Source organism: Nicotiana tabacum, chromosome 14, assembly GCF_000715075.1.
Source record: "Nicotiana tabacum cultivar K326 chromosome 14, ASM71507v2, whole genome shotgun sequence".
NCBI classification, from domain to species: Eukaryota; Viridiplantae; Streptophyta; class Magnoliopsida; order Solanales; family Solanaceae; genus Nicotiana; species Nicotiana tabacum.
In genome coordinates, this window is record NC_134093.1 from 87,232,221 (window position 1) to 87,250,612 (window position 18,392).

Consider the following 18,392-nt stretch of genomic DNA (forward strand, 5'->3'; position numbering starts at 1 on the left):
TGAATATTGATTTTTGCTGACAGCATGATTTGGGACGCGGCCGTGAAAGATCAAATGCGGACAACATAAAACTGGGCGCGGCCGCGGAGCAATTTCCAAACTCTTTTAAACTCATGAGCGCGGACCGCGAATTTTTGGATGCGGCCGCGTAAGTTCAAATGCGGACCGCAGAAAAATCACTGCGTCCATGAACATGCAACTGTACTCAACTTCTCACAAATTAGAGAACGCGGACCGCGTAAAAATGGACCACGGTCCGCGAAGTTCAAACAACACAGGCTCTGTCACATTTGAAACCTAGGGCTTTCACTAAGTGCAAAAATATTAATGCAATTAACATGCATAGTTAATAACCCTATCCTCCATTAGGCATGGAAAACAATTAACCACATAAATATATAAGCATCAATTAAGCATGATTTTGAGATTGTGGCATGTATTAAACCCTAACCTAAAAGAAAAATTAAAAGTAAAAGAAAAGAAAATCAAAAGATGAAATTGATGTAAAGATTTGAGAATACCAGATGTGGATTTGTAGTAGAAAATAGCTTCTTGACTAATGAGGTATGAAATTGAAATTTTAAGAAGTGGAAGATGAACAATGGCCTATTTCGCTGAGAGCGTTGGTTCTAAAAAGTGTAAAAGACCTAAGGACTTCCTATTTATACCAACCCCAGAGGTCACCTGAGCGCGGTCAGCGTAATTCCACCGCGTCCGCGCTTTTTACCTTTGAAGAACCTTTTTAGAAACAGGTTCGCTGAGAGAGGAATAACGGGCGCAGCCGCGTAATATCAACGCGGACCGCGAAATTACGAACACGGGCGTGAATACAAATTCAGAGAGTTGATATTCAGGACTTTTCAAATCCGCGTCCGCTAACAATATATGCCCCCGCGAAAAGCTCTCACTGACCGCGAAATTTTGAGCGCAGTCCGCGTAATTCCCCACTTCTAGGCAAATGTTTCCAGCAACAATCCTGTACTGCATAACAATTCCTACACAAAGCTCACAATCAGTTAGTTCAAAATAAATCCTGATCTTAGAAGGAAATCAAAGAAGAAAGAAAAACACATGGATTGCCTCCCAAGAAGCGCCTGATTTAACGTCTCGGCACGACGCATGTTACCAACATCATTGGAAATTGATCAAGGCTACCACATGGATGTCATCAAACTTGCCGAGGTAATGCTTCACTCGGTGCCCATTAACTCTGAAGATTTCACCATTTTTGTTTTTCAAGTCAAGAGCACCAAACGGAGTCACGTGTACCACCTCAAAGGGGCCACTCCATTTTGACTTGAGCTTTCCCGGAAACAGTCGTAACCAGGAGTTGAATAGAAGAACCAAGTCACCCTCCTTGAATTATTTCTTCCGGGCATATTTGTCATGTAAGTACATCATCTTGTCTTTATAAAAGGACTAGATGGAATAAGCATGAAACCGAAATTCATCAAGTTCATTGAGTTGCTCTACCCGGAGGTTGGCTGCTACATCCCATTCAAGGTTTAACTTCTTGAATGCCCACATGGCCTTGTGCTCTAACTCAACCGGAAGATGGCATGCTTTCCCAAATACCAACCGGTATGGAGACATACCAATTGGAGTCTTGTATGCAGTTCTATAAGCCCACAAAATATCGTCAAGATTCTTTGACCAATCCGTCCGGTTTGCATTGACAGTTTTTGATAATATGCTCTTTATCTCCCTGTTGGAGACCTCAACTTGTCCACTAGCCTGGGGATAATAAGGGGTTGACACCTTGTGATTTACACCATACTTGGAAAGCAAAGTGTCGAAAGCCTTATTGCAGAAATGAGAACCCTCATCACTGATGATTGCCCGAGGGGTGCCAAACCGTGTGAAGATATTTTTCTTTAGGAACGCCACCACACTCTGTGCCTCATTATTGGGCAAAGCTACAACTTCAACCCACTTGGAAACATAATCAATAGCAACCAGAATATAAGTGTTACCACAGGAACTCACAAATGGCCCCATGAAGTTTATCCCCCATACGTCGAAAATATCGATCTCAAGAATAGTGGTGAGAGGCATTTCATCCTTCTTGTAAATTCCGCCAGCTCTTTGGCATTCATCACACCTCTTAACAAGCTCACTTGCATCTTTATATAGGGTAGGCCAATAAAATCCACATCTAAGAACCTTTGAAGCAGTTCTCGCCCCACCATGATGACCACCGTAGGGAGAGAATGGCAAGCATCAAGAATATTCATTTGCTCCTCTTCCGGGACACATCTCCGGATCACACCATCATTGCAAATCTTGAAAACATAGGGCTCATCCCAATAATAACCCAAGCTATCCCATTTGAGTTTTTTCCTTTGGTTAGAAGAGAGCTCACTCGGGACAATGCCGGTCACAAGAAAGTTAGCCACATCGGCGAACCAAGGCATATCATTCAAAGACACTGAGAGGAGTTGTTCATCCAGGAATGAATCATTGATTTCGAGGCCATTGTGGGGCCTTCCCTCCTCTTCTAAGCGGGACAAGTGGTCCGCCACTTAATTATCACTTCCTTTTCTATCAATGATTTCAAGGTCAAACTCTTGAAGCAGAAGAACCCATCTCATCAACCTAGCCTTCGAGTCCTTCTTGGTCATCAAGTAACGGAGTGTCGCGTGATCGGTGTGCATAATCACTTTGGCACCCATGAGATATGGCCTGGACTTTTCCATGGCGAAGACAATGGCTAATAACTCTTTCTTGGTCACCGTATAATTGACTTGGGCGTCATTCATCGCTTTGCTTACATAATAGACCAGATGAAATATCTTGTTGACACTTTCCCCAAAACAGCTCCTACCGCAACGTCACTAGCATCGCACATGAGCTCAAATGGTAAGTTCCAATTGGGTGCGGTGATGATGGGAGTGGTTGTCAATTTATACTTGAGAAGCTCAAAAGCTTTCATGCAATCTTCATTGAACACAAACTTTGCATCCTTTTCTAGCAGCTTGCACAAAGGGTTTACCACTTTTGAGAAATCCTTAATGAACCTTCGGTAGAACCCCGCGTGCCCAAGAAAGCTCCTAACTCCCTTGATGGAAGTAGGAGGAGGGAGTTTTGAAATAACTTCAATCTTTTCTTTGTCCACTTCAATACCGTCCTTTGAGATCTTATGTCCGAGGACAATGCCCTCCTCAACCATAAAGTGGCATTTTTCCCAATTAAGCACTAGGTTGGTCTCTTCACATCGGGCTAACACTTTGTCAAGATTATCCAAGCATTCTTCAAATGAGTCCCCCACAACACTAAAATTATCCATGAACACTTCGAGGACGTCCTCCACCATATCCGTAAATATTGCCATCATACACCGCTGAAAGGTAGCATGTGCATTACACAAACCAAACGGCATCCATGAGAATGCAAAAGTGCCATACGGACATATGAAGGTAGTTTTCTCTTGGTCCTCCGGTGCAATGTGAATCTGGTTGTATCCTGAGTACCCATCCAAAAATAAATAGTAGGCACGTCCGGCAAGTCTGTCCAATATTTGATCAAGAAAGGGCAATGGAAAGTAGTCTTTGCGGGTCACTTTGTTCAGCTTTCTGTAGTCCATACATACCCTCCATCCGGTGACAGTACGAGTGGGGATCAACTCATTTTTCTCATTTGTGACCACAGTCATACCCCCTTCTTCGGCACACATTGTACCGGTGAAGTACATGAGCTATCCAAAATAGGGTACACAACCCCTGCATCAATCCACTTGACAATTTCCTTCTTGACGACCTCTTGCATAGCCTCATTCAACCTCCTTTGATGTTCCACGGAGGGTTTGCCATCATCCTCTAGTATAATTTTGTGCATACAAAAGGCTGGGCTTATACCCCGAATGTTAGCCAAAGTCCATCCAATTGCCTTTTTCCTTCTTTGAAGCACCGCAAGGGTGGAGTCTACCTGCACGTTAGTTAGGGAAGCAGAAAGAATAACAGTTAATGTGGAAGAAGGGCCTAAGAATTCATACCTGAGGTGTGAAGGCAAAGGTTTCAACTCCAACATTGGTGGCTCCTCGATTGAGGGTTTTGTTGGTGGAGTCTTCCGGTTTTCCAAGTCCAATGAAAGTTTACGGGGCCCATATGAGTAGGATCCCATTCCTTGCAACGCATTTTCACATTCAACCAAGCCTTCCTTTTCATCATCCTCATGGTTTAGCAACACATCTTCCAAAAGGTCTTCCACATTGATCATGGCACTCATGTCATCAACTATCACCTCCGTCACAAGATCCACAAAAGAGCAAACTTCATTTCTATTTGGTTGCATCATTGATTTACACACGTGAAATATAACTTTTTTATCGCCCACTCAGAAGGAGAGCTCCCCTGCTTCTACATCCACCAATGCCTTCCCTGTTGCTAGGAAAAGTCTCCCAAATATTATAGGCACCTCATAGTCAACTTCGCAGTCGAGAATCACAAAATCAGTAGGCAAAATAAACGTGTCGACCCGTACTGAAACATCATCAATAATACCAAGCGGCCTTTTCATTGTCCTATCCACCATTTGTAATCTCCTGGAAGTAGCTCCTGGTTGCCCAATACCTCGTGTCTTGAACACGGAATATGGCATCAAATTAATACTTGCTCCCAGGTCACACAAGGCTTTTGCAAAATCGCCTCTACCAATGGTGCATGGAATTGTAAAGGCACCGGGATCTTCAAACTTTGGAGCCATCGAGTGCACAATAGCACTCACTTGATGACTCATTTTGATGGTCTCACAATTCATAGATCTCTTCTTAGTTACCAAGTCCTTCATGAACTTGGCATATCCCGGCATTTGTTCGAGAGCTTCCACCAAGGGCACATTGATTGACAAATTTTTCATCATCTCAATAAACTTCTTGAATTGGTTTTCATTATTTTGCTTTGAAAGCCTTTGAGGATATGGTGGAGGAGGCCTTAGTAAAGGGGGCTTGGCTTTAGGCACTACCATTTCCGGTATGTCTATCACGTGTTCCCTAGACGGGTTCACATCATTTTGAGTCTCCTCCATGTTGTCATTGCTCTCGATCCTCACTTCATCATTCACATTCTCATCATTGGCTTGAACCTCATCATCTTCTTGCAACACAACATCTTCACTCACAATCTTCTTTGGATCAGAAGTACTTACATCTCCACCTCTACCGTTTCTTGTGGTCACCGCCATAGCATGGCCTGTATGGTTCCCACCGTTCGGGTTTACTACCGTATCACTTGGCAGTTCCCCCTTAGGGCGAGTATTCAATGCTTGAGAAATTTGACCCAGTTGTACTTCCAAGTTGCGAATAGAGGTAGTATGGGAGGCTATTTGGGCATCAGAGTCAACATTCCTTGCCAGCATTTGTTTGAACATATTCTCTATTCGCCTCATCTCATTGTTTGAAGAACTTTTCCCTTGAGACGAATATGGAGGCGGATTTTTTGGTTGTTGATACATTGGGGGCCTTTGGACGCCCAACCCCCGGTTGCCTTGCTTATTATTATTCCAACCCCCTTGGTTTCCATTTCCTCCCCAATTGTTATTGTTGTTTCCCCAATTCTGATTATTGTTGTTGCCATTGTTCAAATTCCCTTAGCTTTGGTTGCCCCAATTTTGATAGTTCCCTTGCGATCTCCATTGTTGATTTGGAGCATTGCTCCGTTGACGTTGATAGTTATTGGCATATAACACTTCCTCACTTTGATCATCATAAGAATCGTCTTGATTGTCTCCACTACCACTTTGCTCATATTGATCTTGGTTGTTTTGCACTTGTTGACCACGTTGTTTCCTCATGTTGACCATGACATTTACCCCTTCCATGGCATTTACTTGCTTTGTCCCTTGAACTTGCTGAAGCTGGGCCTTTGCTAACTAATTCATAGTAGTTGTCAACTTGGCTATGGCTTGTCCATGATCATGAAGTTCCTTGTGAAGATGGATGACATTAGGGTCACCCTGAGGAACATTTGCCCGACTCTACCAAGCTGAAGATGTGTCAGCCATCTCATCAAGTATGTCACAAGCATCGGTATAAGGCATCTTCATAAAATTTTCCCCAGCTAGCTGATTCACTACACACTAGTTGGTCGTGTTGATGCCCCTATAGAATGTCTGCTGAATCATTGCTTCAGTCATATCATTATTTGGGCATTCCTTGACCATTGTCCGGTATCGCTCCCATATTTCATGTAGGGGTTCATTAGGTTCTTGTTTAAAGGCTAAGATCTCATCCCTCAATGTTGCCATATGACTCGGTGAGAAAACCTTTGCTGTAAACTTTTCTGCCAACTCATCCCATGAGTGTATGGAGTGGTTGGGTAGCCTCTCGAGCCAGTCCAAAGCTTTCCCTCTAAGTGAAAATGGGAAAAGTCTCAATCTCAAAGCGTCCTCCGACACATTCGCCTACTTGCTCCCCCAGCATGTGTCTACAAAACCCTTTAGATGCTTGTATGCGTTCTGATGTGGAGCTCCAGTGAAGAAGCCCCTTTGCTCCAATAGGGTCAGCATGACATTTGTAATTTGAAAATTGCCCGCCCGAATCCGAGGCGAGACAATTGCACTTGCGTAACCTTCGTTGGGTAGCACCCGGTGTGCTACTTATGAAGGAGGTGGGGGAGGGTTTGGAATGTTGTCATTTGCCTGGAGGCCTCTTCTTTGGACTTGAGGTTTTAGATTAACCTCATCCTCACCATTTTCATTTACCTCCTCCCCCGGAAGAATATGTCTGGGTGCATCATTATGAGCCATTTGGTACGTAAAGTGATAGATACACAAAAGTTAGAAAACCAGAAGGAAAGAAAAAAAAACAAGACACACAAATAGTTAAATAGATAGTCAAAACCATCTAACTCCCCGACAATGGCGCAAAAAGTGATCGTGGCCAAACCGACACCACTATATAGTAGCAAGGAGTGGTCGATGCAGTTTTACCCGATGAGGTTGGGATCGATTTCCATAGGGAGTTAATTTAGTTTGGAGTCGGAAATCTAACTAATCTAGATGTACGTGTTATTTCTAATTGCACTTTCAAACATTGTTGTGATTGATTCTATTCAAATTTTTATACTATTGTATGCCAAGTGTAAGCTAAGTACAATATTTTTGGTGAAAGTTTTCAAGTGTTAAAAGGTACTAGGGTAGTGACTTTCGCCTATGTGAGTATCTAATGGGTGTCAAGAATTTAGGACAAGCTTGATACGATTGGGGTCGTGATGTAACCATCACACATAAGTGCTCACTCTAGACCTCTCGGTAGTTTGAGTGACTTTGCCTGATTTGGCTTTCTCAAGCCCAAATGGGTGTTCGTACAATCCAAATAAAATTGGCTCAAGTTGGGTATTACTATCTCTAGGTTTAACCCTTTAATCGGGGCTATCAATCTCTTGAGTTCACCCCAATTCCTTGTTAGCCTAATTTTCCTAGACTTAGTCTCTCTTCTCAAGTAGAGCCTAAGTCATAAAGGCATGAATCGGTGTTTGCAACCACTAATTCTACAATTTTAGCATGAATTAGGCTAAATATCACTAAACCATAAATAATTAAGCCCTAAAATTCAAGACCCATTAAATACCCATACTAGGATTGGGTCACCACCCTAGTTATGGGGTCTAGCTACTCATGAATACAACAGAAATCAAAGGTAAAGATGAAGTATAAGCCATAATATTAAAGTACAAGATCAAAATCTAAAGTTTGAAGGTAAATCTAATATAAAATTTTCCCAAAAGGGGAAAAACCAGTCGTTCACGTGCTCTGCCCTACAAAACTTAACCTAAAAATGTCAAAAAGATCTATTTATACACAGCTAAAATTTTCGGACAAAAATGCCCATGCGAAGGATTCGCGGACGCGTAATTCTGACCGCGTACGCGTTTGAGCTTTCGCGACCGTATAATAATAAGTGCGGTCCGTGTTTCTTCAATACTGGGCCTGGACTGGACTAGGTTTTGCGGACATCGTAAATACATTCGCGTCCACGTTAGCTTCAATCGCGACCGCGTATTATGTTCGCGGAGCGTGTTCTTCAGTTAGGTTTCACTTGCCAAGTCTCTGAACCTTTTATCACGCTCCTAGTGGAATTTTCACCGCGTCCGCGTCTGGTAACTTCGCGGCCGCGTAATGTAGATGCGAACCGCGTTCTTTGTTTGAGCCAAGATTTCAAGGCCTTTGAACCTCGATTCTTGCCGTTAACGTAATTTCCCTCGCGGTCGCGCAACTAGTTTCATGGCTGCACTTTTGTAGCACGGTCAGCGGTGGTATTTTCTCTGGATTGCAGCTTCTCTGAACCTCTATCTCGCCAACCGCGGAATATTATCTGCCTCAGCGGTGAACCCTACGCGGTCGTGCTTTTCCATCGCTGTTCGCGGTTCAGTTTCAGTCTTTGGCTTGTGCAAGTTTGACTCCTTCATGAGCTTATTTTGGCTTCTTTACCTCATTTTGATCAAACCCTGCAAGCAAGCATATTATGTTAATTTTCGGGGCTACTTTTTAGTATTTCTTTACCCAAAACCTAAGCAAAAAAGAGCAAATAATAGGCTAAAATCCCTAGTTGTCATCAGCCCATCGAGGCAGCTACTTGGGAGTCCGAGTCAGACATGCAGAGTAGATATACACACCTTGTCACCAGCCCAGGTACTTTTCTATGTCCGTTCGAGGACGAACGGTTGTTTTAGAGGTAGAGAATGTGATGACCCGATAGGTCATCTTAGGTTTCAGAACCTAATTCTGGATTTCGAGGCCTCAAATACCTCATTTTTACCCCCTCGATTTGCATACGCAGTCCGGACGTGTTTCCAGAAAGCTTTTATGTTAAAATAAACTATGAAAAATATGAAATTTTATTTTGAAAATCACTTGAGTTAACTTTGGTCAACATTTTGAGCAAACGGACCTGGATCCGTGTTTTGACGATCCCGGTGGGTCCGTATTGAAATATGGGACCTGGGCGTATGCCCGGAATCGAATTCAGAGGTTCATAGCTCGAGTTATGAATTTTTATTGAAAATTGAAAGTCTGAAAGATTTATGATATTTAAGAATCGACTGATGTTTGAATTTATTGATATCGGATTCGTATTTTAGTTTCGGAGACCGGTACAGGTCCACTATTATATTTATGACTTGTCTGTCAAATTTGGTGAGAAACAGAGTTGGTTTGGCGTGATTCGGGCGTTCAGTTGTGAAAATAGAAGTTTTAAAGTTTTATTGAAAATTTCATTTGATTTGGTGTCCGATTCGTAGTTCTAGGCATTATTTTGGTGTTTTGTTCACGCGAGCGAGTTCGTATGAGATTTTTGGACTTGTGTGCATAATTGGTTTGGAGCCCCGAGGATTCGGGCAAGTTTCGGATAGACTACGGGTGTTTTGAAACTTAGAAAATCTGTTTTTTTGTGCTTCAGCTGTTATCTGGTGACTTCTTCTTCGCGTTCGCGAAGGTACTCTCGCGAACGCGAAGAGTAAACTGGGGTAGGGTGATTTTCTTAATCGCGAACGCGGTATATGGGTCATGACCGCGAATCAATGGGGGCCTTACCCTTCGCGAACGCAACCAGCTTGTCGCGAATGCAAAGCTTGAGGGACCTGGGGGAGGGGACACTCGTTCTCCTACGTGAACGCGAGCACTGGCTCGCGAACGCGAAGGCCGGGGGGACAGCCTTCGCGAATGCGAATGAGGACTCGCGAACGTGAAAGCCATTTAGGCTGCTGCACATCGCAAATGCGGAAGGCCCGTCGCGAACGCGAAGAAGGTCTGGCTCCTAGACCTTAAAACATTTCAAAAACGAGATTGTACCCATTTTTCATAAACTCTCCATTAGAGCTCGGCCTAGGTGCAATTTGTAAGGGAGAACTCAATACCAATTCATAGGTTTGTACTCTTTAACTCATTTTCTTCCATTTCTATCATTACCCATTAAATTCCTAGCTCTAATCTTTGTTCTTTTATGGTAGAAAACTAGGGATTTAGGAAGAATTGGGGGGGTTTTGCAATGTTAGAGATTTAGACCTCAATTTGGGGTCGAGTTCTGAAACTAGTTATATAATCAGGCTCGGGGGTGAATGGATAAATAGATTTTGGTCCGAACCTCGAGTTTTGACCAAGCGGGCATGGGTGTTGACTTTTATTGACTTTTTCAATAATGGCCTAAATTGAATTCTTTGCAATCGTGGGTAGTTCCTAAGGTTTAATTTGAATCGTTTGGTTGGTAAATTACTAGATTCTATTGGTTCGAAGGCTTGTTTGAAAGGAAAGGCCGTGGTTGAGCTTTGAGTTTGGTCTTTGGAGCGAGGTCAGTGTCGTGGTTAACCTTGACTTGAGGGACTATGACTTGTTTGTCTATTTGCTACATGTTTAAATGTTAGGGAACAACTTATATGTAAGGTGACGAGTACTTATGTGTTGTAGTCGGGTTAAATCATGTGGGTGGGGCTTGGTTTCTTGCAATTATAGCTTCTTTTGTTCATGTTATCCATGTTTATACTAGTATTGTTAAATTGATCGTTCTTATCATGTTTGCGGATCTTCTGGTGATAATTGAGTATTGGTTCCGAAGTTTAGGTTGATATTGTGGAACCAAATATTGAAGTAAGGCTTGTACTTGTTATTCTATCTCCCTGTTGTTATTTGTTTATTGCATTATGGTAAGGGGGAGTGTTAATGCACAAAGGGTGATGTCGTGCCATATTGTGAGTGTTAACGCACGAAGGGTGATGCCATGCCATGTTATGAGAGTTAATGCATGAAGGGTGATGCCGTGCCGTTTCTATTGATTTTATGGTGAGGTTGAGAGTAAAAACACGAAGGGTGATGCCGTGCATTTTTCCTTTATTGTGTTTACTTGTTCTTATTGGTTCATAGTATATTGGTTGTTCACGTTACCATTATGTTGTAGTTCTCTATCTCATATTCCCCTCAGCATGTTCCCCTTTCCAATAGTACATGTTTAGTTGTTATTTGTAGATATATTATTAAATTAAATAGGTTTGTTATGTAGGTGTCTTGTCATAGCCTCGTCACTACTTCGTCAAGGTTAGGCTCGACACTTACCAGTACATGGGGTCGGTTGTACTGATACTGCACTCTGCACTTCCTGTGCAGATTTTGGTATTGGTCTGAGCTGATCGAGAGGCGTAGCAGCTCGGATTGGTTCATCGGAGACTCAAGGTAGATTTGTTGGCGTTCGCAGACCTTGAAATCCCCATCTATCTTTTCTCTTTTTTTTTCTTTACTGTTTCTTTCATTCAAACAGTTTTATTTCTTTCAGACTTTTACTAGAAGTTCGTGAATTGTGACTCCAGATCCGGATAGTAGTAATTAATGAAGTTTTTATATTATTCCGCACTCGTTGTATTTTATTTTAGCTTATTTGCTGTTATTTACTAAATTGAATAAGGATTGGCTTAATAATTCTCTAACGTCGGCTTGCCTAGCAAGTGGAATGTTAGGCGTCATCACGGTCCCGACCGTGAAAATTCCGGGTCGTGACACCGACCATAATTGGTTTGATTTGGTTTTAACTAAACAAAGTCAAACCGAAACCAAATCAACCTGACATTACATTTATACAATTTTTAAAAATATTTTATGCATATAAATATTTATTGTAATATAATTTATAAATATTTCTTAAACTTGTTCACAGTTTTATCTTTAAAAGTATTATTTAAAGTTTGGACTTAACATTTTTGAATGGTCCAATAAATTTTATAGCTCATAAAGGTAGTAAATCAAATAAAGTTCAAATCAATACTAATGCTAATGAAGGAAATTCAATTCAACACTAGGAATGACAATAGTGTTGGATATCTATTTTTTTAGTTTTGCATTGATTTATAATTAAAATATATAACCTAGTTTATCTTTTTTTATGCTTAGTTGTATAATTAATAGTACTTATTAGTTATATTTATTTTAGCACGACCTATGTAGTATTTTTAGATTATGTTAATTTTTATGTATTAATTAGTAATATTTTCTTTGTGTGATTTTATTATCTATGTTATTGAATATTTTAGTACAATGTTATGACTCATTTCATATTATTATTATATTTTCTTGAAAAATACATTATATAGTTATATCCTACTAGGACTAAAATAAATATTTGGAGCACAAATTACATATTTTGTGCTATTAAGACTTTACCAGGGAAAACCCCGAAAAAACCAAAAAATCCGAGAAAACCAAGATTGAAAAATCTGACTTTATTGGTTTGGTTTGGTTTATTAATTTAAAAATCCGACACCATTGATTTGGTTTGGTAATTGAAAAATTCGAACCAACCCGATCTATATACACCCCTACTTTTAGCTACAAAATTATGTTCAAACACGTGTATCATGGCTAAAAAATCACAACTGCCACAGTGATTTTAAATTCATAGTAAAAGCTTTGAATTAGCTACACCACTTATTGTAGCTATTTAAATTCGTGGCTATATCATTTTGTCATGATAATTAGTTGTAGCTATTGAGCTAACTATTGCCACGGATTTTATAAATTGAAGCAAAGATGTTCATTTAGCTTCAAGATTTTAATTGACATAAATTATGGTGGCAAAAAATACTTTGTTGCTATAACAACTTCAAACATGTGGTAAAAACTAATAATCAGCTACAAATCTTTAGTGTAGCAATAAATTTATAGCTATTTTGACAGCTATTGCCACGATAGTTAGAAACTATAGCAAAAATGAGAAATTAGCTTTGTCATTTTAACTTGTGTAGCTAAAAACTTTTACGAAAATAGCTACCAAATTGTAATTTTTGTGGCTAATATTCGGTAATAGCCACGTTTTTTAAATTCATAACTAAGAATTTGTAGCTATAGATTGCATAATGTTAATGTTGTAGCGTGTGAAATGGGATTCAGATGCTCTGGGATTCTCAACCGTGGAAAAAGTATGAAAATATTGCTAGGAAAAAGATAACACTAACAATCATTTTCCTTGTTTGATTTTTCTTTTACGTATTCTTTTTTCTTCTTTGTGATTTTGTAGGGATGTGGTATTTGGGAGTTCTCAATCCCTCCAAGTTTAGCACTTTCGACGCATTTGAGATAAATATAAGGTACGAGGTATATCTCTTTTTCTTCACTTGTTGTTACAAAAATCAATATCAGATGAAGATTTATAGCTTCCTCTTGATTGCGGACTTGGGATTTAAGCACAACGAGACACGTAGTAGAAAGAGGGGGAAAAGCAACATTAATATTGTTGTTGGGTCTCAATCTTCGGTGAGCATGCATAGGAAAGAAGATTATGCTCCATGCTAAACTAGCATATTAGACTAGCTTTTATGTTTGAGCAGTATAATAAAAATATATAAGGGCTCTTTGATGCATATACAAGTATATATATAGACAATTTTTGTCGATACTAATGGATTCTGGTGACCCATCAATCATCAAAGTAAGTCTGCCTCACTCCCTCCTCCTCCGATCCAGTACCCTCAACCAAACATATTATAGTAGTACGTGTGAGAGCCAAATTTAGCTGGTCTGGCTTAAACATATAACCTAGATGTGTCATGCGGCTGACGTGCCACCAACCTGACTGAACATGTTGTAGACCAACTTATAGCCTGGGCATGAATATATAGGACCCTACGTCTTCTTAAAAAAGAACATCGAAGTCAAAGTTCTCTCACAACAACTCCTTTGGACCATTTTTTCTTCCTTCCACACCATTTATTATTTATTCAACAAGCTTGGCTTCATTACCCTTGTTCTTAACTTTCTGCTACGCTATTAGCGTTATACTCTCAATCTCTTCCTACAATAAGTTATTTTTTAGTTGTTTTCACACCGATTAAGAAATTTATTTTTGAACATTAATTAACAATAAAATTAACCATATTAACCTTTACTATCTCTTCACATAAACACTCCTAACACATACTCCAACACTATTTACTCCAAGGGCAATGTAGGAAAAAAAATTTAATTCATTCTTAAAATCTGAAAAAATCCCTTATTTTGGACCTCAAAAAAATCACTTATTATGAATCGGAAAGAGTAAAACTTAAACATCCCTGCGAATATGATCTTTATCGCTTCCTTCTACAGCTGTCTATTACCTTTCTAATTTTAATCGTCTTTATATTTCAACTTACTTATAATTCGGTGTTAATTCCTTATTCCGTAATTTGTGGACTGTTCACAGTATTTTACCAACCTGAATTGATAAAAGCAAATAAGGGAACTGTTTCGACTTTGAAATCTCTCCGTTCCAAAAGAATGATCCAGTCTGATAGGATCCAATTGACCCACTTTAGATTACTCATTTACATCTTTTATCATCATAAATTTAATTTTTTATTTGAAAAAAGGAAGAAAAGGAAAATGAATGACTAAAAGAATATGAAACAATTATTAGAACGGTAATACTCAAAATTTACATCTACAAAGGGCAAAGGCAGCAACTCCGGGTCACAAGTATTAAATGGTTGAAAAGGCAATTAAGTTCTCATCTCACGCAACTTCCCCGGCTTCAAATAATAATACTAACCTCAAATAGCAAAAGCAACAACTCCAATTTACTCAGAAAATGACGCGCCGTCCTAATTGTACCTTAATGATAAGAAAGCTTAACGTAACCATGAAAAAAAACAAATACACTTGCCAATATACTATTTTCTTTTGCAAACATATTTAAATATTCTGCATCGAAACTTACATTTTCCTAATAAATAACTGTTTGTATTCACTTCAACTATTTTACTGAATATTTCAATTTATAGTGGTCCTTGTATTAGAAGCGGAACAAGAATTTAAAGTTTATAGGGTCTCAATTTATCACAGAATTTATAGTTCATTTTAGTTAATGTGTTCACAATTAAATATTTGTATATATTTAATAAAAAAATTAATATAACATACATAAGTTGAGAAAGAATTATTGGGTTATTCATAAGTACTCCTCTAGCTATGCTCCTTTTTGCTATCAACTTCTAGCACAAACATCACGTTACTCTATCCATTAAGACTTATCAATAAAAAAATATTACGTAATATATATTTTTGTCTCTACTAGTTTAGAACCCCAATTTATCATGAATTTCATTCCATTTCATTATATTGGTAAACCGACACAAGGATTTAAATATTCAGCATTGGAACAGGCATTCATCAATCTTCCTTTAGAATAACAATATATTGGTTTTACGAAGCTACCTGGCCGCACAGAGGCTATGCCATCTTGGTTTAGTCCAGAATATAAATTTCTATACATCCAAAATAATCTTTACTTAGCCAAATCAAAATTCCCATTCGACTGGAAAAAAGCTAATGTGAAGATGAGATAATACATTCTTCTTTTTAAAGAGTGAAGTAAGATCAATTTGCGCACATCTCGATTATTTTTTTAATATATATTATTTTGTCGAGTTACTCAATCTAACAAAAGTTAAGTAGATAAGAGGAAATTACCTAATATTTTTTTATGTGTAACGAAAATTGGATATTGATTTGCAATGATTGTCAGTCATTTTATCCACCATTAGATCACACCGGGCAAGATGATTCCTTATCTTGTAGTAACTTGAGCCAAATATTGGAAAAGAAATCAATTTGGAAGAGACTCTTAATCTATCCTTTACAATAAATAAATCGACAACAAAATCCAGCAATCTATCCTAAGTAAGAATGTACAAACTACAGTCTTAGCCCATGTTACCTAAAAAATCATACTCATGTAAATTCGGTCGCGAAATTTAAGAAAAAAGAGAACTTTTAAATTTATGGTGTAAGATGAAGTATATTTATTTTGTGTGATTATAAATTATTGGATAAAGAAAAATTATTTTTAAATATAAAAAATGATCATTCTTTTTGGTAAAAAATAAAATCACTTAAATTGAAACGGAGGAAGTCCTTTGCAGTAGCACCAATAAAAGGAATAGCCACATAGCAAATTGACCAAGTCAAGTCTTTCCTTTTTGTCATGATTCGGCATAATTTTCATCATTGGCTGCTAATTCTAACTTGTAAAAAGCTCTAAATTTCTTCTGTCATAAACGTTACCACATTGCAGATAGCCAGATATACGTTATGATCCGCAAAATAATTGAGTCCATTGGCAAAATTCATAGTGCTCCTCACCTTTTATTTTTACAGCAAGTACACCATCATCAAACATACATTTTCTTTTTCTTTAAAGCTTCAAATCATTGCAATTAGCAGCAGCATGAGAAACAAAAAACTACTGTAAAACCATGCTTCTCTTTATTGACATGAGTTTATGTTTCGTGACTTTTTAACTGTTCTAAATAAATAAAATTAGTTATCTAAAGATTAAGATAGACAACAAAATGAATAATACTAATAGTATAACAATTATTTAGCTACCAGTATATATAACTTAAATTCTTTTGAAAGATAAGAAAAGTAAACAAAGCAAGACTTAACAACAAGAACTATTCACTTCTAATAGCATATATATATATATATATATATATATATATATATATATATATATATATATATGTGAAAAAAATCACATATATTTACATTAGAGTAAACGACCTACATCACACCCTCTTGGGGTGGGCCCTTACCCTTCCCCAAACCATGCGTGAACGCGAGATACTTCGTGTACCGACTGACTCAATGGTAAAGGAATATCATTATTCTTGCCCCTTAACATAATTTTTACAATCTGATTTACAAAATTTTCAAGGGATAACCAACTAGGCTGGAGTAGTGTATATATTATATATATATATTTCGTATATAAAAGAAGGAAAAAGAAAAAGGTTAAAACTATAGGAAAAGCAGACGGAAAAAAAAAAAGGCAGACCTCAATTATCCTTGTCTTTGACAGAGTCCACAGTTTCGGGTCCTTTAGTAACACCAATTTTCCTCTTCTCCAAATGCAACTTGACATAGAAATTAAGGAACAAGAAGAGAATCGCACCATTAAGTACAGAGTTAAGAACCCACGCGCCAATTCCGTTACACCCACCCTTCAAGAAATGCAACAAAAGAACCCCAACATGACAAACAACGTTGCAACCCAACAACACAATCTGACAGTGATTCACAAAGTGGAAACATTTGCTGGGCAAACCTACGGCAGTCCAAAATCTGTACCCGTAAACCACCGAGTAAATCGAAGTTGTTAAAATTATGGCTAAAACTTGAAAAGATTGTGAGAATTCTAGCCACAAAAATGACATGAAGATGAGGATCGAGTGGTTAAACAGTTGAAAAAAGGAGAGTTTACGACGTCGTATGACAGTGAAGAAAGTGCGGAACGTGTGGAGGAAACGAGAGAGGTAAAAAATGTAGGACCAGAAGAAGACCCGACCCGAAGGACGGGTACCGAGTGGGAAACAGAGGAGCCATTGAAACGGGGTCGTTTTGTAACGGCGCCAGAACCAACGGGTGTCACGGATTTCTGCGGCGGCGGAGAGGAGGATTCCGGCGAAGATGGTGAATGAGATTAAGGCCATGGAGAGGGAGTGGACGGCGGGGATTGGACCGAGAGGGAGCGGACGACGGTGGCGGAAGAGGAGGAGGAGGAAGAGGTGGAGGAAAACGGAGAAGATGACGTATGCGGCTATGGAGGTGAAAAGGAAGACCCACGTGTTGCCCCATGATTGGCTGTGCTTCCAACGGAATCCGACGATTAATGGGTGTTCAGATAGGTAATAACATAGGGTTTGAATCATCGTTGTTTTGTTTCAGGCAGAGAGAAAATTGAGAATTTGTTGATCAAAATTCCAAACAAGGAGATCTTTTTCAACAAAAAGATGTTTTTCTCTGCCGGAAACGTGATGGTGCCGGAGCTTGAGCCGGCGAACTTCAGTATGGGGTCAAAATTGGGAGGAAGGTGAATGACACCACTGGTTTCTTCACCTCTGATCCTTATTTATATGAATATCTTCGAGACTAAGGGACAAAAAATAGGAATGAAGAGGAGGAAGATTTTTTTTCTATAGAAAAGTTTTAATATCTTTTCTTTTTTTAATTGGTAGGGCGGTCGGGATGAGGAAATTGGAACTGAACTTTAATATTTGAAAATAGTTAGTGTGCGTTTGGATATAAATATTGTAACTTTAAAAGAAAAATAATATTTTAAGTTAAATTAAAAAATAATATTTAAAAATTAAAATTATAACTGACCTGCATTTTATTTGAAAAAATATTACAATTTTGTAAGGGAGGATTTTTTTTATTTTTTATTTTGAAATATTAAAAAAGTGGTCAAAACTGATAAGGATAAGTTGAGCTAAGATTTTCATTTGAATTCAAATTGTTATATATATCTCCTAAACTTCTCCCCCTCATCTACAAAACTCCTACTACCATTGCACTTCTTCAGATATAAATATACCCATTTACATGACTGAATAATACAAGTTGGAATACCAAGTCTTCACTGTTTTATGGTATCAGAAGCC

At 38.6% G+C, this 18,392-nt stretch overlaps 1 protein-coding gene across 1 annotated transcript; it reads right to left on the reverse strand.

Annotated features, from left to right (window-relative positions):
* Positions 1 to 16,600: 16,600 nt before the first annotated feature.
* On the reverse strand, positions 16,601 to 17,830 carry LOC107771861 (fatty acid elongase 3-like). Its single transcript, XM_016591320.2, has one exon. The coding sequence runs from the start codon at positions 17,658 to 17,660 to the stop codon at positions 16,788 to 16,790; it is 873 nt and encodes a 290-aa protein (XP_016446806.1). The 5' UTR covers positions 17,661 to 17,830; the 3' UTR covers positions 16,601 to 16,787.
* Between the last annotated feature and the right edge of the window lie 562 nt (positions 17,831 to 18,392).